The sequence below is a fragment of the Plecotus auritus genome, assembly GCF_963455305.1.
Source record: "Plecotus auritus genome assembly, chromosome: 8".
NCBI lineage: Eukaryota > Metazoa > Chordata > Mammalia > Chiroptera > Vespertilionidae > Plecotus > Plecotus auritus.
In genome coordinates, this window is record NC_137782.1 from 141,476,464 (window position 1) to 141,496,890 (window position 20,427).

The 20,427-nt window shown below is 35.1% G+C and overlaps 2 protein-coding genes across 5 annotated transcripts in view; one reads left to right on the top strand and one right to left on the bottom strand.

The window, feature by feature from the left end:
* VRK2 (VRK serine/threonine kinase 2) overlaps nt 1-20,427 on the bottom strand; it is a 167,778-nt gene that overhangs the window by 63,569 nt on the left and 83,782 nt on the right. The window lies entirely within an intron of this gene.
* FANCL (FA complementation group L) overlaps nt 1-20,427 on the top strand; it is a 60,934-nt gene that overhangs the window by 32,048 nt on the left and 8,459 nt on the right. For both annotated transcript variants that reach the window (XM_080686721.1, XM_080686722.1), the window contains exon 7: nt 2,617-2,685. In XM_080686721.1, coding sequence (XP_080542847.1) covers nt 2,617-2,685 — 69 coding nt within the window. The remainder of the gene's footprint in view (nt 1-2,616; nt 2,686-20,427) is intronic.

Sequence of the window (20,427 nt, forward strand, 5' to 3'; positions counted from 1 at the left end):
TGTGATTTCTATCTTTCCTAGAGGAAAATAAGTAGCCTAGTGCTTCTTCAGCTTTGGCCTAGATCAGAACTATTTGAAAAAACAAATCACAGATGTGTATCAGAGGCTGGGCATTCTCTCTCAGATGGCCATTTTTATAAATCTGCAATTTGTATGTATTTACTTGGGGAGCCTCTTAGATGGTCCAATAACAGAACAGTTTGGGTTAAAATTTTTCTTAGGACTATATTAGAATTTAAATATATTGGATGTGACAAAAATATGCACTTTTATAACTTTAGAATTATTTTATATTTATTGATTTGACTGAATCATTTGAATTGAGATTTTTATACTATATTTTAATTTAAAATAATTGCTATACTTATTTTTCAATTAATATTCCTTTATGTGGAGTTTTTATTGTCAATTATACTTCTAAAATGAAACTTTTGGTAGTCTTTGGTGATTTTATATATAACTATCCTACTTACTGAAAACTCTGAATTTTGATAGTTATAACATTTTTAGTTATCTTTGTTGTATTTAGTACTATAATACAAATGATTCTGAATATGAATATCTAGGATACTTCATAATTCATGTTAAATTATCCACAAGTATATAAATTTGTGCTTTTTAGGTTCTGTGCAGTTTTGTAAAATTTATTATGTAAATAAAGTTGATCTTAAATGGGAATATAATTAACACACACGATACATGCATTTAATTTATAATAGATATACAGAAAGCCACCTACAAATAGATCAGTCTAATTTATGTTTAGATGTTTGAATAATTATACATAAAATGTATTTTAAAGATATTATCCCAGAAACTATCCCACACTTACGTATGTGAGATCATGTTATATTTAGCATAGCCTGCTTTTTTGTTCAATTGCTAGATTTCTATGTCAGTGTACTACATAACATTTATTCTACTGAGTCCTACTTAAATATAAGATCATATTCTCTTTTAGCATAATGAGTTATAAGTATTTAATTACTTCCAAAGTCATAGGTGCTTTACTTGGTTTATCTACTCTAAATACAATAAATATTTCATTAACTTCATACTCTTACTCAGATTGATGATTTAAGTTAGAGAGTTGATATTGTTCATTGTCAGCATCAGTGGGAGATAAATAGCAGAAAGCCAAAGCAAACTAAATATTCCAATTTTGACCCATGGAGGTTTCAAATGTGCATTATTAGTTTTACAGATTGTTAACATTTTAGAGGAAAAAGAAATTTTATAACCCTTTTAGTTGACTTTCGTTATTTTTACTTAAAAACAGAAGTTTACTGACTTGTCCAAGATCACACAAATTAATTAGCAGAACTAATGAAAGCTGAAGTCTGCCTACATTTACTTTGATATAATCACATGCCTAATAAAAATGGCATACAAATTGTTTTTCCAGTGATTACAGCAGTTATACTCTTAAATACATCATCTGCTACTTAATTGTCTGAAATAGAGCTCCTTCTTTAATTTTGGCCTGACCTTTCTTAAATTTCCCCCCAAATTAGAGCATAGTTATATTTTTATATGGTTTCCTGTATTTTTGTCTTCATGTTATCAGTTATGCATAGCCAGATACCATTAGTCAGAGTTTACAATAAGTTTTCTTTCCAGACAACAGATCATTACAACTAAAAGTTAACTCATTTCAGAGCATTGACTTCAGTGGTATTTTGTAAATACTATAGTGATAATTTTGTGCCTTTTTGCTTTATTCAGCAAAGTAGTGAAAAACTGCAAAAGTGAATCTAAAACTTTTTTTAAAACAGTCTGTCAAATGAGAGAAAGTTTTCCTAAAACTTACTTTATTTTAGTAAATTTAGCTTTTTAATGGAAAGAAATGAGTATTTTTAAAACTACATGTGACTTTGAAAAATCCAGAATTGCATTTTAGAGAAATCATGTAGTATAATTCTCTAGTAACAAAATTGATTTTAAGAATAACTACATTTTATCTTTAACTTAGAAACCTGATTTGTCATAATGACTTCCACCTTTTGTAGAAAACTGTTGAAGAATTGATTTTCTGTTTATCAACCAAGAAAATGTGTTTTGTGTTTTTTTTTTGGCTTAAAACTATTACTTTTGTTTTTCCTTAATAAAGAAGGCATTTTATTCTTTTTAAAAATCTTCTTACTAAAAATAATGGCTTACTTGTGGAAAATACATTTTATTTTATAATTTAGAATTGTTTGTATTTTTGTGAATTTCTTCTGATACTGCCTTCAAATAGTAGCAGGCTATTTGAGATTAAATTTTACACTGAAAGGAAACTAATATAATTAGTTTGACCTCTTATTTTAAAGATAAGAAACTGAGGTACAGTGTGGTTTCCCCCTGCAATCACATTGGCAGCTCACCTAACACTGACTTCATTCATTCTTCCTTGATCAAAACTGATTGTGTTGTTACCCCAAATCATCAAACTTTGTTCCTCTTGAACATAATTTAACTGCTAATCAGTTCTTGACATCTCTAACAGTAAGATCAAAATATTTATATATAATACATTTGCATTTATAATACTATTCCTAATCAGTTTTTCTAAAATATCTCATGTGAAATTGTCACACAGAGGTAAAATTAACCTATATTTTTGCTTTTTCATAGTATCCTGCGGAATCACCAGATTGTTTTGTGGATTTTCCTGTTTCATTCTCTGTTTCCTGGACTCCAAAGGTACATTATTAAAAATTTATTTTAAGTAGTTAAAAAAGCATATTCTATTTATTTATATGTGGCCATTATAGGTTATAAAGTGATTTTCTTTTAGTTTTCTGTAAGTATTTGTTTATAAACAGGACTTCTAGAGTGTATCTTTTATATTTCCTAGTAGTTTCTGTTCATTTTCTCTCTGTACACCCACGCGCGCGCGCGCGTACACACACACACACACACACACACACACGCACGCACGCACGCACGCGCGCGCGCACACACACGTAAATATACCATTTAGCCTTTAGATCTTTATGCTTCAGTTTAGATAAACATGAAGAAGCTCTGTTGACAGAAATTTTGCTTTAAATTTAAATTCTAAAGCACTGTTTATAAAACAGTGAACAGTAAGTAGAAAATTGGGTGACATTTTTCAGACTGTTAAATCTTTTAACATTGCTGACAAAATATCAGAGAATCTTCAAAAGAGAATGAGTTATGATTAAAAATATAAGCCTTTCCCTTTCAACTCTTTTTTTATTCTTTTTAAGTGTTTCTCCTGCATTCATCCTTGGACCTAGACAATTTTCTTTTTGTATGTGTTTCCAAACATTCATACTTTGAATGAAGAATATTGGAGATTCTTTCTCCTGCTCCTGTCAATTGAATTTCCCAATACATTGATGATATCTAATAAGATAATGTGTTTAGAAGTGCATTGTAAACTGTAACATTATATAGTTATAAGGTCTGATTTTCAGAAGTACCATAATCAACATATGTGTGGTTTCTGAAGACCTGGCAGAATAGTAGCAATTAAGTTCAAAGAACAATCTAATGATGATGGGCATGGTCCTTCTTTCATTGGTAAATTGTGTCACACATTTCTGTTCTTATGCAAAGAAAACAAATTCCTAGTGACATTTTACAAATATTTTTTGTTAGGAAATTTTGTTACGTTCAAGTGAAAATTTATGCTAGAAATATATAAAGCAATTGTCCTGTATATGAAGTTTTTTGGAAAAAAAAAAAAAAAAGCCTAACAGCATTTAAATAGTCTTGTAAAGGTTCTACATTTGTACAAATATATTCAAAATTATTTTTCTCATTTTTTTCTTAAAAACAAAAAAAGTCTTTTTCCTTTCAATGGAAATAGAGAAAAAAGCAAAATAAAGGAGAGGAAAAGCCATGTGATTTGCTTTTGGTATTCTGTTATGTATCATAAATATACTAGAGGCCCAGTGCACGAATTTATGCAGCAGTGGGGTCCCTTGGCCTGGCCCGCGGGATCGGGCCAAAACTGGCTCTCTGACATCCCCCGAGGGGTCCCGAATTGCAAGAGGGCACAGGCCAGGCCAATGGACCCCACTTGCATGATTGGGGCTGGGGAGGGACGCAGGAGGTTGGCCAGCCAGGGAGGGACCGCAGGAGGGCTCCAGGGCATATCCGGCCCACCTCCCTCAGTCCCGATTGATCAGCCAGACCCCCGCAATAAGCTAACCTATCGGTTGGAGCGTCTGCCTCCTGGTGGTCAGTGCACATCATAGAGACTAGTAGACCAGTTGACTGCCCCCTAGTGGTCAGTGCGCATCATAGTGAGCGGTTGAGCATCCTTAGCATATCATTAGCATATTACGCTTTGATTGGTTGAACGATGACCGGACACTTAGCATATTAGGCTTTTATTATATAGGATAGGAAATAGTGTGTTGACTTTTTAAAAAAAGAATTGGAATGATATATAAATTGTATAGCTTTCTTTTTTAATATACATTGTTTATTTGGCTCTGTAAGCTTTATCTTTGTTGATTTTTAAAAATATGTTTTTATTCATTTCAGAGAGGAAGGGAGAGGGGAAGAGAGAGATAGAAACATCAGTGATGAGAGAGATTCATCTATTGGCTGCCTCCTGCATGCTCTCTACTGGGGATCGAGCCTGTAACCTGGGCATATACCCTGACCAGGAATCCAACCATGACCTCCTGGTTCATGGGTTGATACTCAACCACTGAGCAATACCAGCCAGGCTTTATCTTTGTTTTATATGAGACAGTGCAATAACATTGTACCCAGATTGTATTATTCTTTCCAGATATGCTATCTCTAAATTTTACTTCAGTATTTATAAAAACCCAAGGTTGAAGAATATGTTTTTGATGTTTCTTAGTTTTTTTTTAAATGTAGATAACTATACAGGTTTTCCTCAGATTTTAATCTGTGAAAAAAGTTTGCATCTCCACAGAAAAATGCACTTACCTTATTTTGCCATTTAGCAACATTAATGTGTGACTATACTAGACTAGAAAAATCTTTGAAGAAATTTTTAAAAATTTTGTATCTTAACACTAGTTCAAGTGCCTTAGATATATAAGTATGAAGTGTTTATAATACGAATTTAAATTCAAATTTTAGATTTAATTGGGTCATACAAATGTTCTGTTTTGTATTAGCTCCAAGAAAATAGAATTAATTAGTAGTAATTGGAATGTCACAAATTAATTTTTAAGTTACAGAATCAGAATATACTAAAATTCGTAGCAAAGTACAGAAAGAAACTTGGATACCTTATCCACAACTCAAATTTGACAGATGTTAATATTTTGTCACATTCGCTTGAGATATCTCTCTCCCTATTTCTGTCCTCTCTTAGGAATAAAATGTTTTTGGAACAACTAAGATTTACCCCTCCTTTCCCTCTCTCCTTTCCTCTTCCTTTCCCTCTTTTCCTTTCGAAAGGTAACCACTTCCCTGAAATGATGTGAATGCTATCTATGCATATTTTTGCTACATTTGTTTATACCATTTTCTATCACATTTGCAGTCTGATTTTTTACAGTGTTTTTATAATGGTTTTTACAATGGTTTACCAATGATCCATGCATGTGTGGCACATTTATTTTAAATGCTTTATATCATTCCATTATATGAATCTACCAGTTAATTTATCTGTTGCCCTGCTGATAAGGTTGTTTGCAATTTCTTACTAAATGTTTTGCTGCAGTGACATCCTAACAAGTTTCTTTGTACACATGTGAGACTTTTAGTGCTGCTTATACCTAGTAGTGAAAATGCAGGATTGTAGGGAAATGCGCCTCTTTGGGATTACTAGATGTTGCCAATTGCCTACCCAAATTGGTTATATAAGTTTATACTCCTACCCAGTAATGCATAATAATTCCCACATTTTCAAAAACCTTCCAAATCTTAGTCTGATTTTATTCTGACCTTAATTCTTATTAGGAATGATAAATCATTATTACCGTGTTTATAACCCGAGTCTATTTAAATTTTTTTCTTTTATTATCAGCATTCCTTATATATTTTGGATACTGATTCTTGTTGATTATTTTGAAATTTTAGTATCTTCTCCCTGAGGCACGTCTTTTAACTTTGTTTATGATATATTTTGTCAATCTGAAGTTTAACAGTTTCTTCCTTGTGATTTCTACTTTTTTGGTCTTGAATTGAAAAATCTTGCATATCTTGTTCTGAAAATATATTCTATAGATTGTTCTAAAAGTTACAAATTTTTCATATTTAGTTAAGTATTTTTCATATTTATTTACTATTTAAGTATGAGATAGGAATCTATTTACATTTGCCTATTCTATATATGCTCATTTGGATGTGCTGTCTTCATTTGTGGAGATCGGGAAGTGATTTCAATTTTTCATTTATGCATGCCATTAAACTTTAGAAAATTTTCAAAATATAATATTTATCTATTCTTTTAAAGTCTAGTTGTACATCATAAGTATTTTGGTGATGTTACCAGGGGTATGAACTCTTGAATCTTTTAGGTATGAGAAGAGTGTTGGCGATGTGTTTTGAAAGTAAGCAATATCAGACTTGTTTGCTGTTTTTGACTTTTTTTCATTGACTTGTTGGAAACAATTCTGCTTGTGGGAATTATATTTTTTAAACAAGTTTTAAACAGTTGTGGTTCTCAACCAAAATAAATGCTACTATTGTAGTCTAATAGCAAACATTTAAGAGACTGTTAGTAGGTTCCAGATAATTGATTTTAAAAAACAAACATTCCTTTTCTGCTTTTGTACATTTTTTCTTTGGATTCAGTGTTTCTGGACTTTAAACTTGGAAGATCTTTATTTTCCTTTCTTTTTGTAAAATAATAGACATGGCTTTGTGGCATCCATATTAAAAATGGGTAATTTTCCTTATGGTCCCTGTCTTCCTGCTGGGTTGATAATGTTTTGATGTATTTTTCTCTTGCTCTGATGAGAGGTCTGCTGCTGCTGCTCTGACATATTCATTTGGATGAATAATTATAACTTGCACAATGTCAAGCTGAAGATGGTAGGGTTTTGTGCGTCATGACAAGCCTAGTAGCCAGTGCAGGTGTCTCACAGCATGATCAGCAACAGCCAGTGTATTCTGGCTCAGAGGAGACATTTAGAGTAGTAAGAAATCAGCACCAAGGGCAAGGCTGCTGCTACCACTGCTGCTGTGATATGTGCCAAAGAAGCACAAAGTGCTTCTCAAAGACAAGTGACTGCACACCTCTTTTCAGATATCTACTTTGTTTACTCCATTATATTTTTAAAATAGATTTTAGTATAGAATGTAAGAACACGTCATGATTTTAATCTTATCCTACTTCCCAACATAACAAATACTCGGAAATGTGTCTTTAACAATCGGCTATCTTTTGGACTTTTACATACAAATCATATATATGAATATTGTTGACTAATGAGACTATAGAATCCCCTAGTGTAAAATTTTAAGTGCACTGATATTAATGATTCTATAAAAAAATTGATTTTCTCCAGGTCGCTGACCAACCCAAAATGGATGTTAAAATTGCAGTTCTACCTATAAATATGCCATTCAGTGCAGGCTTGGTGAAGTATTCTTGCCAGGGTGGTTGGAATTCTCAGATTTGGTATTATACAGTAAGCAGTGGTCTTTATATTTTTAACATGGAAATCTCATATTTTTGGAATAATGCCATGAATGCAAGAAGAGCAAAACTAATGATAAAGCCTCTAGCTGATAATCTGATGGAGAATGAAGAATTTGTAATTAAAGGAAACAGTCCTATTACATAGCAGGGAGCATGATCCATTAGTTAGAGCAGAAGACTAGCAGTTGGATATCCTGGGTTCTGTTTACAGTTCAGCCATTGACTTAATTGTATAATTTCAAACAAGTCACATGACAGCCCTTTATCTTAGTTCATATGTATATGGAATAATGAACTTTTCCTATTTCACAGAGATGTTAAGAAAAATAAATTTGGTTTAAAACAAAAAGAATGTCAGAGGGGGAAAAAACTCCTCAGTATCCACTGTAAGAATCCTGTGGAAGTTCTCCTTTTCTGACCTAGTGGATTATCTTTCTTACCCTTTTTCTCTTTGCTGTGTTTGTTAGGTAACTCATAGAACTGTATTTTTGTTCACTCTTAAGTTGGTTTAATTAAATATGCTTTTGTCTTCCTGGTAATCTGATTGTTGCCACAATCATATGGATAAAAAGGCATCACAGCGATCAAAACAAATTTAATTCATTATTGAGATTATATGATATGGTAGAAAAAGTAGCAAAGTGACCTAATAGATTCAATGACCTATTGCCCTTTTTTTTTTCAATAATGTATCATTAATTTAAAAGTACCCTTCAATCACGAGAGAGAATAGTTTTGAAATTGTACTCATCATTTACCAAAATATATGTTTTTCAAACATTAGTAATTCTGTGCTTTTATTTTTCCATATAATTCTTAGAATCATTTAAGCTTTTAGTTACAATTGGGTTTTCACTTATCCACCAAATTAAGAACTGATATGTTCACAGTCTAAGAACTGGTTATCTCTGCATTTACTTAGGTTCTTGATATCATAGTTAGTTATATTTTGCTATATATTTCTTGTACTTAAATCCTTTATTAATAATTTACAGATTTTATTTTTATTCTATTTCTATTTCTAGTTTGCTAAGAGTGTTATAAATGAAAGTTGAATTTTATCAAACACATTCTCTATATTAAGATAATAAAATTATTTTTCTTCTTTAATCTCCTAATGGGATAAATTATATAGTTTATAATTTGATTTCCTAATGTTAAACCAATATTGCATTCTTAAAATAAGCCAAATTAGTTCATGATCTAATTTTATCTGTCAGTCAATTGATCAATCAATTGGAAAGGAAAAAAGCAACAACATAGTTCTAGTAATAGTGAGTGTTGGGAGAGAGTGAAATTAGATGTTTATATTTAATCCACTTATCTTTCTTACCTAGTAGCTCTAACCCTCTTTTTATAGAGTCCTACATGTGTAGTTTTTACTTTGTTTATTTAAATTTTGATGAACATGTTAATTTTTTTCATAGCTTTCACCAATGGCCTCTAGTGAAAGAGAAGTGGGATCGAAATTTTAAATAAGTATGCTAAATATGAATGGAGTTTCACATTTTCAACTAGAGGCAAGGGACAAAAGAAATAAATCCTCTGGTTTATTTTCCTGCCCTCTTGTGTAATTTGGTAGGGGTTAGTGTGGGTATCAGGGTTCTTTGGACATCTGTAGAACTTAAGTAAGGGAGCTGACTCACAAAGGTCTGCTAGGGAAGTTATCTCCTAACTTTAGTGCTTTATTGGATAAAATTGTATAGCTGTCATGGTCAAGTCTTCTCTTAATAGTTAACTTTTAAAGTACATAAACTAGAAAAGCAAGAAGCAATAGTTTGCAGTAGGAAACAATTTAAATGCAGCAGACATCTTTTACCTACTATATAGGGAGCATTGAGCAGGATCCTAAGGATATTACAGTGAATTAGACAGGCTTCCAATACCCTAAGTTAGGTTTTCAGGAGTAACCCTCAATCTGATAAGGAGAGAGGAATTTAAAAGATAATTTCAGTTAAATATGTTGAGCAATATGATGAGTTGTTTTGATAAGGTGGAAAAGAGGCATATAATCTAGCCTGATGTGGTCAAGCAAGTTTTCTAATAAGATATTACTTAAGCTCAGTGAGTCTTAAGGAATGAGACATTAGGATTGGGAGGAGAGAGGATACTTCAGGAGAGAACTGTGTTAGTCAAAGAACAAAGGCATGAAATTGTAGGAGATAATGCATGAATTATACCTCATTTAGTACTCTGTGGACTGGAGCTTTTGCTAGAGTTAAGCCAGGTCTGTTATACTAATTCTGATGAGCTTGGGCTTTATCCTCAAAGCCTTGGGGTTACATGGAAGTGTGCCAGGGTCAGAATCTTGTTTTATAATAGTATTTCTCAAAGTGTTTTTTGTTTGGTTTGATTTTGGCTCTTAATAGGGTTAAGGTGCCCTGGGCAGTTTGGCTCAGTGGATAGAGAGACAGCCTGTGGACTGGGGGGTCCCAGGTTCGATTCTGGTCGAGGGGACATGCCCGGGTTGTGGGCTCGAGCCCCAGTGGGGGGCGTGCAGGAGGCAGCCGATCGGTGATTCTCTCTCTTCATTGATGTTTCTATCTTTCTCTCCTCTCCCTTCCTCTATGAAATCAATAAAAGTATATTTTTAAAAAAATAGGGTTAAGGTGAAGAAAGGACTCTATGATTTAATAAATTCATGAAATTGTAGATTTAAGTTCAGTTATTTCTTGATTTAGGACTTCTGAGATTTCTTAAGATGCCAAGATGTATTATAACTTTTTAGCATGGCCTCCCCGCCCGCTACCCTTGCCCCTCTCAAAACACCTCTCTGGATTAGATTTCAGCAAAACATGTTTTTTAATAGGTCACTCTGTTAGCATATAGGAGGGTTCTAAGTGATGATGGCAAGACTATATAGTGAAGGAAGGTGATAGAAGCTATGTATCTCCATGCAGGAAGTAATTAGTGTTTGTTCTAGGTTAATGGTTGCCGGGTAAGAGAAAAGGAGAGTGAGAAAATTTCACATGTTATATTGATAGAACTTGATGATTGATTGGGCACAAGGTCTCGAGGATTGCTCCCAGTGCTGCTGGTGTGGGTGACTAGGTTAGCTGCCAGTACTACCAAGTGAGATAGAGAGTGAAGGAAGAAAAAGTGTAGAGACAAGTTCAGTTTGGAATATGATGATTTTGATATGCCTACGGTATATGTAAGTAAATGTGTTTAGTGGGCAGTTGGTTATGACTACTATAATTTCAATTGATTTCTAGGATTATCAAAGTTAGTTGAAGTTTTGTAGAAGATTTAGATGTGTGCATTGTGAGCAGGTGAACTACTTTTATGGAATGGTAGCCAGCAGCATGCTGGTATTCTCTCGTAGTCTTGACCTTAAGTGAAGTCAAGATTTTTGTGACCATTTATTTTCTTATTTTGTTGTTTTTAGTGTGAGTCATGAAAAATTAGGTATAACCAACTTTTTTTTTGTCAAGGGGAGTAGCATCTTTTTTTCAGTGTGACCTAAGTAGAACAAAAGCTAAGCTAGTTTTTTTTTTTTAATTGGCTTGATTTTTAAAAATTATGTGCACCTTTATATTTATTTTAATACAAAGTAAAGGAAGTTAAAAATTAACAGCATATTAGAAATGTACTCAAATCAAACATTAAAGGTCTTCAACAGCAATGTACAGAGTGATTTTTCTCAGAATTAAGAATTAGAGGATAAAGAAGTAATAGATAATCACAAAGATTTGTTTATCATTTGGGTCGGGATGTCACCATCTAAGCCCCATGTTAGCATTTTTAGATCTAACCTTATTTCTTTTTAAAATACAATATGGTAAAATACATATAACAAAATTTACTATCTTAACCATTTTTTAAAGGTAACAGTTCAGTGGTATGAAATATATTCAGAATGTGCTACCATCACCACCATCCATCTCCAGAATGGTTTTCATCTTATAAAACTGAAACTCTGTACCTTTTAAAATAGTAACTCCCCTTCCCCCCTTCCATCAGCCCGTAGCAATCACCATTGTATTTTCTGACTTTATGATTTTGACTATTCTAAGTACCCCATATAAGTGAAAATATACAGTATTTTTCTTTTTTGTCTGGCTTACTTCACTTAGCATAATACCCTTGAGGTTCATACGTGTTGTAGCATATATTAAGAATTTCTTCCTTTTTAAGGCTGAAAACATTCCATTGCATATACACACATCATATTTTGTTCATTCATCCATTCATGGATTCTTGAGTTGCTTTAATGTTTTAGCTGTTGTGAATAATGCTGCTATGAACATGGGTGTACAAATATCTTTTTGTGTTCTTACTTTAAATTCTTTTGGGTATATACCCAAAAGTTGAATTGTTGGGTCATATGATAATTCTTTTTGTAAATTTTTTTAAAAATTGCCATACTTTTTTCCACATTGGCTATACCATTTTACATTCCCACAATAGTGCACACGAATTATAGTTTCTCCACATCTTCACCAACACTTATTTTCTGTTTTGTTGTTGATACTAGCCATTCTAATGGGTGTGAGGTGATCTTATTGTAGTTTTGATTTTCATTTCCCTAAGTGATGTTGAACATCTTTTTGTATACTTACTGTGCACCTTTGCAAAAATATCTACTTAGTTCATTTGCTCATTACGTTGGTTGTTTTTTTGGTTGTTGAGTTTTAGGGGATCTCTATATATTCTGGATATTAATCCCTTATCAGATATATGACTCTGTTGATATGGTCTTTTTGATATAACAAAATTTTAAAATTTTTATGAAATTTAATTTATTTTTTTTCTATTGTTACCTCTGCTCTTATTGTCAAAGCCAGTTAATCCTTGCCAAATCCAATGTCTTGAAGCTTTTATCCTTTGTTTTCTCCTAAAATTTTTATACTTTTAGCTCTTACATTTATGTTTTTGATCCATTTTAAGTTACTTTTTTGTATTATATATGGTGTAAAGGAAGATTCTTTTGCATGTGGGTGTTCAGTTTTTCTAGTAGCATTTGTTGAAAAGATTGTCCTTTCCTCAATGAATGGTCTTGGCACCCTTGTCAAAAATCATATTTTCTGTTTATAATGGGGATTACATTTAATATCCTAAACTTATAACTCAGACTTGAATTTATACTATCTTCACTTCAAAAATATATGCAAACTCTGGTCCTTTACAGCTCTATACCCACCCTTTTCAGTTGTTGGTATTACAACATTATGTGCCTCAAACGAAAAAAAAAATAATAATTCTTTGAATTACATTTGTCTCTTAAATTATATAGAAAATAAAACGTAGAATTAAGTCTAAAAGTTACGATAATACTAGCTTTTTGACTGATTGTTTTAAAAATGTATTAGTCTCAAGTCATGTATAAAACAAAAAGTAGAGTTAAAAACCATTGTTACAATAATACTAGTTATTATAATTACCCATATGTTTTCCTTTACTGAGATCTTTATTTCTTCATAGGACTTGAAGTTACTGTCTAGTGTTGTTTTTTTTTTATTTCCACCTGAAAGGCTCCCTTTAGTATTTCTTGGAGGGCAGAGCTAATAGTAATGAGCTCTTCAGATTTTTAAAATCTGGGAATATCTTAACTTCTCTCACTAATGAAGGGCAGTTTTGTCAGATATAGGATTCTTGGTAGACAGTATTTTTATTTTAGTACTTTGAATATATCAGCTATTGCCTGTGGCCTTCAAAGTTTCTGATGAAAAATCTGCTGATAGTTTTATTGAGGATCCCTTATACTTGGTGAGTCACTTCTTACTGCTTTCAAGATTCTCTTTGTCTTTGTCGTTTTATTTATAACTAGAGGCCCAGCACACGTGCACTGGTGGGGGGGGGGGGCGTGGCCTGCAGGGATGGGCCCACTGTGGGATCATCGCTTATCCTGGTGCTAAGCAGCTGCTCTGGCTGTGGGAGCGCACTGACCACCAGTGCGCTCTTGTATTGAGCATCTGCCCCCTGGTGGTCAGTGCGCATCATAGCAACTGGTCAACTGGTCGTTCTGGTCGTTCTGCCTTTCGGTCACTGGGTTTTTATATCTTTTTCTATACTAATAAAAGAGTAATATGCTAATTAGACCGGGAGACCTTCCGGACATCCTTCCGGAAAAAGCCGGGGGCTTTGCTGGCCTGTAAACTGCCCAAAAATGGCTCTGAGCCCCTCGCCCAGGCCGGCCACGCCCCCCAGCGGGGACCCTCACCCCAGTGGGGGCGTGGCCAGCCTGCAAACGGCCCGCAGCCCCTTGCCCAGGCAGCCATTTCCCCCAGTGGGGACCCCCACCCCAAAGGGTGTGTGGCCAGCCTGAAAATGGTCCTCAGTCCCTCGCCCAGGATGGCCACGCCCCCCTATAGGGGTATGGCCGGCCTGCAAATTGCCCCAGGCCCCTCGCCCAGGCCAGCCCCGCCCCTAAGGGGACCCCTTTCAGGGCATACCAGCTGGCCCCCATCCATGAACCAGGCCTCTATCTATACTAATAATAGGGTAATATGCTAATTAGACCTGGTGACCTTCCGAGAGACCTTCTGGATGTCCTAACGGACAAAGCCATGGTGGCGGGGCTTAGGCAGAGGCGATTAGGGGCGATCAGGCCAGGAGGGGAGGGCAGTTGGGGGTGATCAGGCCAGTGGGGGGGCAGTTGGGGGCGAGAAGGCTGGCAGGGGGGGCAGTTGGAGGTGAGCAGGCCATCAGGCAGAATGGTTAGGGGCGATCAGGCAGGTGAGCAGTTAGGAGCCAGCAGTCTAGGATTGTGAGAGGGATGTCCAACTGCTGGCAGTCGGACATCCCCTGAGGGGTCCCAGATTGGGGAGGGTGCAGGTGGGCTGAGGAACATCCCCCCTCCCCCCGTACACGAATTTTGTGCACTGGGCCACTAGTATATAGATATGTCTCAATTTGGGTACCCTTGTGTTCATCTGACTTAGGTTTAACTGCGCATCTTGGATGTTTATATTAATGTATTTCATCAAATTTGTGCATTTTTTCCCCATCATCTTTTTCTTCAAATATCCTCTCTGCCACTTTTGCCCTTCTTCTGGGACCCCACAATGCATATGTCAGTGCTCTTGACAGTACTCCACTGGCTCCTTAGGCTTTGTTCACATTTTCTCAATCTTTGTTCTTTCTGTTCCTCAGATTTGGTATTTCCCATTGCCCTATATCCAGGTTTGCAAATTCTTTCTTTTGCCTGCTCAGATCTGCCTTTGAATAGTGTTAGTGAAGTTTGCAGTTCCATTGTTGTAACTTTTTGGCTTCCTTTTAGGCTTGCTTTCTCTTTATTGGTATTTCCATTTTGTTCATACATCATTTTCCTGACATTTCCCACATCTTTACTTTTTTAAGTATACTTAAGACAGTTGTCCTAAATTCTCTGTTAGATTTACTATCAAGTCCTTTTTTAGCGACAGTTTCTGTTAAATTTTTTTCCCCTGGGAATCAGGGCCATACTTTCCTGTTTCTTTTTATGCCTTGTGATTTGTTGTTGTTGAAAGCTGGAAATTTTAATCTAATAATGTGGTAACTCTAGAAATCAGGTTCTCCTCTTTCCTCAGAGAAGAAAGAACAAAATCCCCTCTGTTTTTGTTATTTATTTTGTTATTGTTGTATGCTGTCTTTGTGCCAAAGATCAGCCTGAGGTTTAAACTCATGGGCTTCTCTGGCCCTTTCTGAGCCTGCACCTTTCCCTGGGCACACATAGTGACTTCCAGATTTTCCCTGTTTATACAGTTGCTTTTAAATATTCTACTCTGTTTGCCTCCCAAAACGAGAAAAAAGAGGACAATGAAAAGAAAATTAAAAGGGCACTGGCTGTTTAAATACCCCAAAAGTCACTTCAGGTAGGGGGAGAGGCTTGCAACAATGGGAAGCGGTGCATCAATGATGGCCAACAATCTGTCTACCCTTCTGAGATCAGAAGTAGCAATTGGTGATCAGAGCACAGATCCCTGATGTTTGAAATACAAGGTCCTTTTTGCCCATCTTGGCTCTAACAAGCTGTGTGCAAACTGCTTCTGGAGTGTGTGCAGGACTGTCTATCATGGGTCTGGGACTTGGGTGATGGGTAGCCCCTGCCAGTCTAAGAACTGAAATTAACCGAAGATACAGTCCTCCAGTAGACTCCAGAGTTTTAAAATAGGTACATCAGATTGATTCTGTTAGTGCAATTGTTGTGTAGTTGGACAGAGATATTCCTGGTGCTTCCTGCTCAACATCTACTTAGAATATCCTCCTAAATTGGCCTCATTTTATAATAATTATTATTTTTAATGATCTACAATATAGGATAGCTATGGACCAAATAGAAAATGCTTACTTATTCTCAACATACACTTGACAGATGTTTCCTTCTTTCTTTAATCTTTTTTTGAACATTCTGTAATGGCTGCACACAAAGTGAATATGTTTCTTTTGACCTTGTGGGCAGATACCTATCTCACATGACTTAAAAATAGTGGCAACTCTTTTAAATCAAGTGGTCAGCTATAATTTAAATAAACTTTACTATATAAAGAGATAAAATATTCTGTATGGATTGCTTGACAGAAAAATAGCATTTCATTAAATAGATTTAGTTATAGTAGTACCTACAAAAAGAGTTGAGAACATCAATGAAGCTTGAAAATAAGATCAAATGAACCGAATAGTTAAGAGAGTTATCATCTCTTTAATGATATCTGATTGGAAATATTGCAATTAATATTAAAATTAAATTTTTGAAAAAGTTTAATCTCTTGATATTTCCTTATTCTATTGAAGCCTTTTAAATCCCTCAGAGATAAAGACAAAAATTATTATTAGAGGATTTATCTTCAAGTATTATAGGAAAGTATAAAAAAATCAGAATGGAAAGCATCTGTTGCAAGTACCAGAAAATTATGCTATTAATTTAAGTGTCATCAGAGCACAAAAGATCACATTTCGGAACTGTGAGAAAATTATTAAAATACTGGAAATAATAGTACTTAAGATGAAGATATTATACTCTAAGATCTGGTTAAGTGACTGACATTATTATATCACTTCAGGTATTATAAAAGTAACAAAATGCTTTTAAAGATAATAAGCATTACATTTTGAGATTGGCAGTGTTCACACTTTTCTGCTTAAGTGCTTTCCTAGTTTAGCATAATTTAATAACAGTTATGGGGGAATAGCTAACATCTTCGTTCCCATATATATCTTTTCTCCCTCCTTCAATATATATACATTTGTGTATACCTATATATACATATAAAAGTGATAAAATTTCATTCTCTAAGTGGTGGGTTTATGAACAGTTACTCTCCTGCCTTTGTTTTTGCTGTTAGAAATGTTTTCATTTTCTAAGGTTTTTAAAGCTAATTGTCGAGAAGTCTACTGTAAAGAAGGTATTGCTATTTAGATCCATTAGTGTCCAGAAATCAGAATGAGTTTTTTAAACAGCTCTGTTGAGGTGTAATTGATATACAATAAACTGAACATATTTAAAGTGTAAATAATTTGGTGAGTTTAGCAAATGTTTACCTCTGTGAAATCATCCCTACAATCAAGATAATAAACATTTCCATTACACCCAAGTTTCCTCCTTTCCCTTTTTAATTTCACCCTTCTCTCCCTCTTATCTGGTCCCTAGGCAATTACTGATCTGCTTTTTACAATGTTATATAATTCTATTTCAGGGTTTTTTTCTCAGCACAATTAGAGATTTATGTTGTAGTATGTAAGAATAGTTTATTATTTTTATACTGAGTAGTAGTACTCCATTGCATGGATATATCACATATTGTCCATTTACCTGCTGATAGACATACGGTTGTTTTCAAGATTTGGCCATTACAAATAAACTGCTATGATCATTATGTGTATATTATTATATGAATCATATACTTTCATTTCTCTTCAGCAAATACCTAGGAGTAGAATGGCTGGATCATATAGGAAATGTATGTTTAACTTTCTAAGAAACTGCTAAACAGTTTTCCAAAGTGGTTTTGACATTTTACATTTCCAACCATAGTGTCTGAAGATTTCTGTTTCTCTAATCCTTGCTGATATTTGTTATGATCACTTTTTTTTATTTTAGCCATTCTAATTAAAAGGTCGGTAGTGGTAGTTCATTGTGATTTTAATTTGTATTTTCTTAGTGTCCATTGAAGTTGAGCAAATCTTCATGTCATCCATACATCTTTTTTGATAAAGTGTCTGCACTTTTTTTTTTTTTTGCCTAAAGTCTGAAATAAACAGGGATATGTTCCATATTTATGGGTTAAAAGACTCAGTATTGTTGTCAGTTCTGTCCAAATTGATGTATAGATATAATGCAATCCCAGTCAAAATCCCAACAGATTTTTTTTTTCAGAAACTGAAATGATTCTAGAATTCATATTTAAATATAAAGGAGCTAGAGTAGTCTAAAAACTGAAAAAGAACAAAGTTAAAGGACTAATCCCACTTATTTTGCACTTGTACATAGTGTTTTTATACCTAGCTTCTTTGTAGAATGTAAAAAAAAAATGTTTCTCACTATTTCACTAATTGGTATGAGCATGTTTTGAAAAGAGTTTAGACTTAAGCATACAAAAATTCATCCGTGGGTACTGACAGTGTGGAAACCAGGCCACTGATTTCTTTCACTAAAGGTACAGTCACTAGCCATGGAGCTAATGAGAACTACTTCATCCACCTCCCTATTTACTTATTGGCTATGTGCTTCATAAGAAAATGTGACACCTTTTAAGGTGTTTGAATAGTGATACATCCTAGTCTTCTGATGATTTATTTTATGTGTTAAACATGAATAAGAATAATCAACCCGATGTTTCCTTGCTTCAGTATTGAGGTTCTTGACTCATACATGCCTTCCAACATAAAGATTGGCAAGCATTGCCAAAATAGACTGTGCTTCAGCATTATAAAACTGGGCAGGAAAAACAATAAGCCTGTTAGTGTTTTTGTAAGGTCATGGTTTGGTGACTTTTGAACACACTTTCTAATGGTTCATGATCTCAAGGTTTAAATTTCAAATCTATCATACTGAACAAGACTGTTCAGAAATCTTTCCAGTTGTGTTCAGAAATTTTCTGGGAATCAGTGTAGGGGTCCCAGATACAGATATTTCACTGAGAAGCCCATATACAGAACAGTCCAGATATTCTGATTTCAGTGCAGAGAATTTCATTAAGGGCCTTAGGTGATTCTAATATTAGATTGATCTCTTAATATCTTTATGCCTGCTATTTTCAAATCATGGGAAGATGTCTATTGTTTCCCCTCAAGATTACACTTGATCTTAGCCAAAAGGCGGAGAAGTGATTTTCCTCAGGATTAATACATTCTTTTTATTCTTCTAACCTTTGCTTTTAACACAGGAAATTGGACTCCATATCAGGCAATAGCTCCCGTTAAACTTAGATCCTCTGCTTTCTGTGAATGTAATGTTATATAGGTAGTTCTCTACCTTCTGGTATTTAGTCTGCGCCACTTTTCTGGTCACAGCCTATATAAATATACATCACAAGGCAGACAGGCACACATATCAACTAACCTGATGTGGTTGGAATGCCCTCAGCATGGGCCCTTGCTGCAAATCCTTGGAGTAGAGTAGAATGTACTCTTCTCACCTTGCTTTATAATTTCTAACTTTCTCAGGATTTCTCTCTTTTTTACATTTTAAGGACAAGATACTGTTGAGGTTGTTTTTCATCCTGTCCTCTCTTCTCTCCCACCACAGGAAGGCTTGGGTGAGAGGCTTCTACATCATAGTCTTCGTTTCTGGAATACTTTTCTTCTCTGTGAGATAGTTTGTTGCTTTTGGGACACAAAGCCTGCTGTGTTTTCTTTAGTTTTTTAGATACTAATTTCTGTTACCTTTTTTTCCTCCAGGCTTATTTCTGTCTCATATCTTGGTTCTTCTATTTCCTTTCCTTTAATCTTGGCCCTATGCATGTGTGCAAAGAAGGATGATACCTTCTTTTGATTAGTAAATTAACCAGTTGCAATATTTTGGGTGTTAATTTTGGATCTTCACTACATTTAAGCTATATAACTGCTTTGTTTTTCCTACTAGGAATTTATGGTTTCAAACCAATTCCAAAAACTCAAGTTTTGGAAGGCTGACATTTTTTCTTTTAAATAGTAATTGTATAATGCATCTTTCACTTCTTCCTTATATATATTCTATATAATAAAAGGCTAATATGCAAATTGTCCCCTCGGGAATTCAACCGACCAGGAGTTCGACTGCTCACTATGACGTGCGCTGACACCATGGGGCGGCACAGAACGAAGGAAGGCCCCGGCTGGCCCTGATCGCAGGCTAGGCCTAGGGATCCATATCTGTGCATGAATTCTGTGCATCGGGCCTCTCATAGGGTTATAAAATAGTAGAGGCACGGTGCATGAAAAATTCGTGCACTGGGGGGGTCCCTCAGCCCAGCCTGTGCCCTCTTGCAGTCCAGGACCCCTCAGGGATGTCTGACTAACTGCTTAGGTCCGCTCCCCAGGGGATCGAGCCTAAGCTGGCAGTCAGACATCCCTCTGGCAGCCCGGGGGCCCTTTGGCAGCCCTTAAGCCGTTAGTCAGACATCCTGGCCAGCTTCTGGCTGAGCGGCACTCGCCCTGTGGAAGCACACTGACCAACGGGGGCAGCTCTTGCATAGAGTGTCTGCCCCCTGGTAGTGTGCATCATAGCTACCGGTCGTTCCGCTGTTACGGTCAATTTGCATATTACCCTTTTGTTATATAGGACAGTGGTCGGCAAACTGTGGCTCGCGAGCCACATGCGGCTCGCCGCTCTGTTGACTCATGAGTTTGCTGACCACTAGGATAGGGGCTTAATCACAAGGAACAACAACAGCCTATAATAATTGGAATCGAGAGTCTAGTCCAATGGTCGGCAA